The sequence below is a fragment of the Calidris pugnax genome, unplaced genomic scaffold (assembly GCF_001431845.1).
Source record: "Calidris pugnax isolate Ruff unplaced genomic scaffold, ASM143184v1 scaffold45, whole genome shotgun sequence".
Classification (NCBI taxonomy): domain Eukaryota; kingdom Metazoa; phylum Chordata; class Aves; order Charadriiformes; family Scolopacidae; genus Calidris; species Calidris pugnax.
This window is the reverse complement of record NW_015090764.1, coordinates 231,043-231,597: the sequence shown is the minus strand read 5'-3', so window position 1 is coordinate 231,597 and position 555 is coordinate 231,043. Positions and strand designations below refer to the sequence as shown.

General features: G+C 64.5%; 1 protein-coding gene across 1 annotated transcript in view; it reads left to right on the top strand.

Annotated features, from left to right (window-relative positions):
- The first annotated feature begins 6 nt into the window (after positions 1-6).
- Positions 7-555, top strand: part of TBX2 (T-box 2) — a 12,206-nt gene continuing 11,657 nt past the window's right edge. The window contains exon 1 of the mRNA XM_014951928.1: positions 7-405. Within this exon, the coding sequence (XP_014807414.1) occupies positions 41-405 (365 nt within the window). The 5' untranslated portion in view covers positions 7-40. The remainder of the gene's footprint in view (positions 406-555) is intronic.

The following is a 555-nucleotide window of genomic DNA, read 5'->3' as shown; positions in this document are numbered from 1 at the left end:
AGGGAATCCCTCTTTTTCTCCTGGATTTGTGGATGCACCGATGAGAGATCCAGCCTTCCCAGGGACTGCCATGGCTTACCACCCCTTCCACGCACCCCGGCCGGCCGATTTCCCCATGTCCGCTTTCCTCGCAGCCGCCCAACCTTCTTTTTTCCCCGCTCTGGCTCTGCCTCCGGCGGCGTTGGCAAAGCCCATGCCGGACCCCGGGCTGGCCGGGGCGGCCGAGGCCGGGCTGCACGTCTCGGCCCTGGGACACCATCATCAAGCCGCCCATCTCCGCTCCCTCAAGAGCCTGGAACCCGAGGAGGAGGTCGAAGACGACCCCAAAGTAACGTTGGAAGCCAAAGAGCTTTGGGACCAGTTCCACAAACTGGGCACCGAGATGGTGATCACCAAATCCGGGAGGTAAGAAGAGCCGGGGCCCCCGCGCGCAGCCCGTCCCGCACCTGCGCGGCCGCGCAGTGCCCTCGCCCCCTCCGTTTCATCCCGCTTCTCCCCGAATCCGCCCCGATTTTCGATCCCTGGAGGGTTTTTTTCGGAGGTGTTTACCCCCCG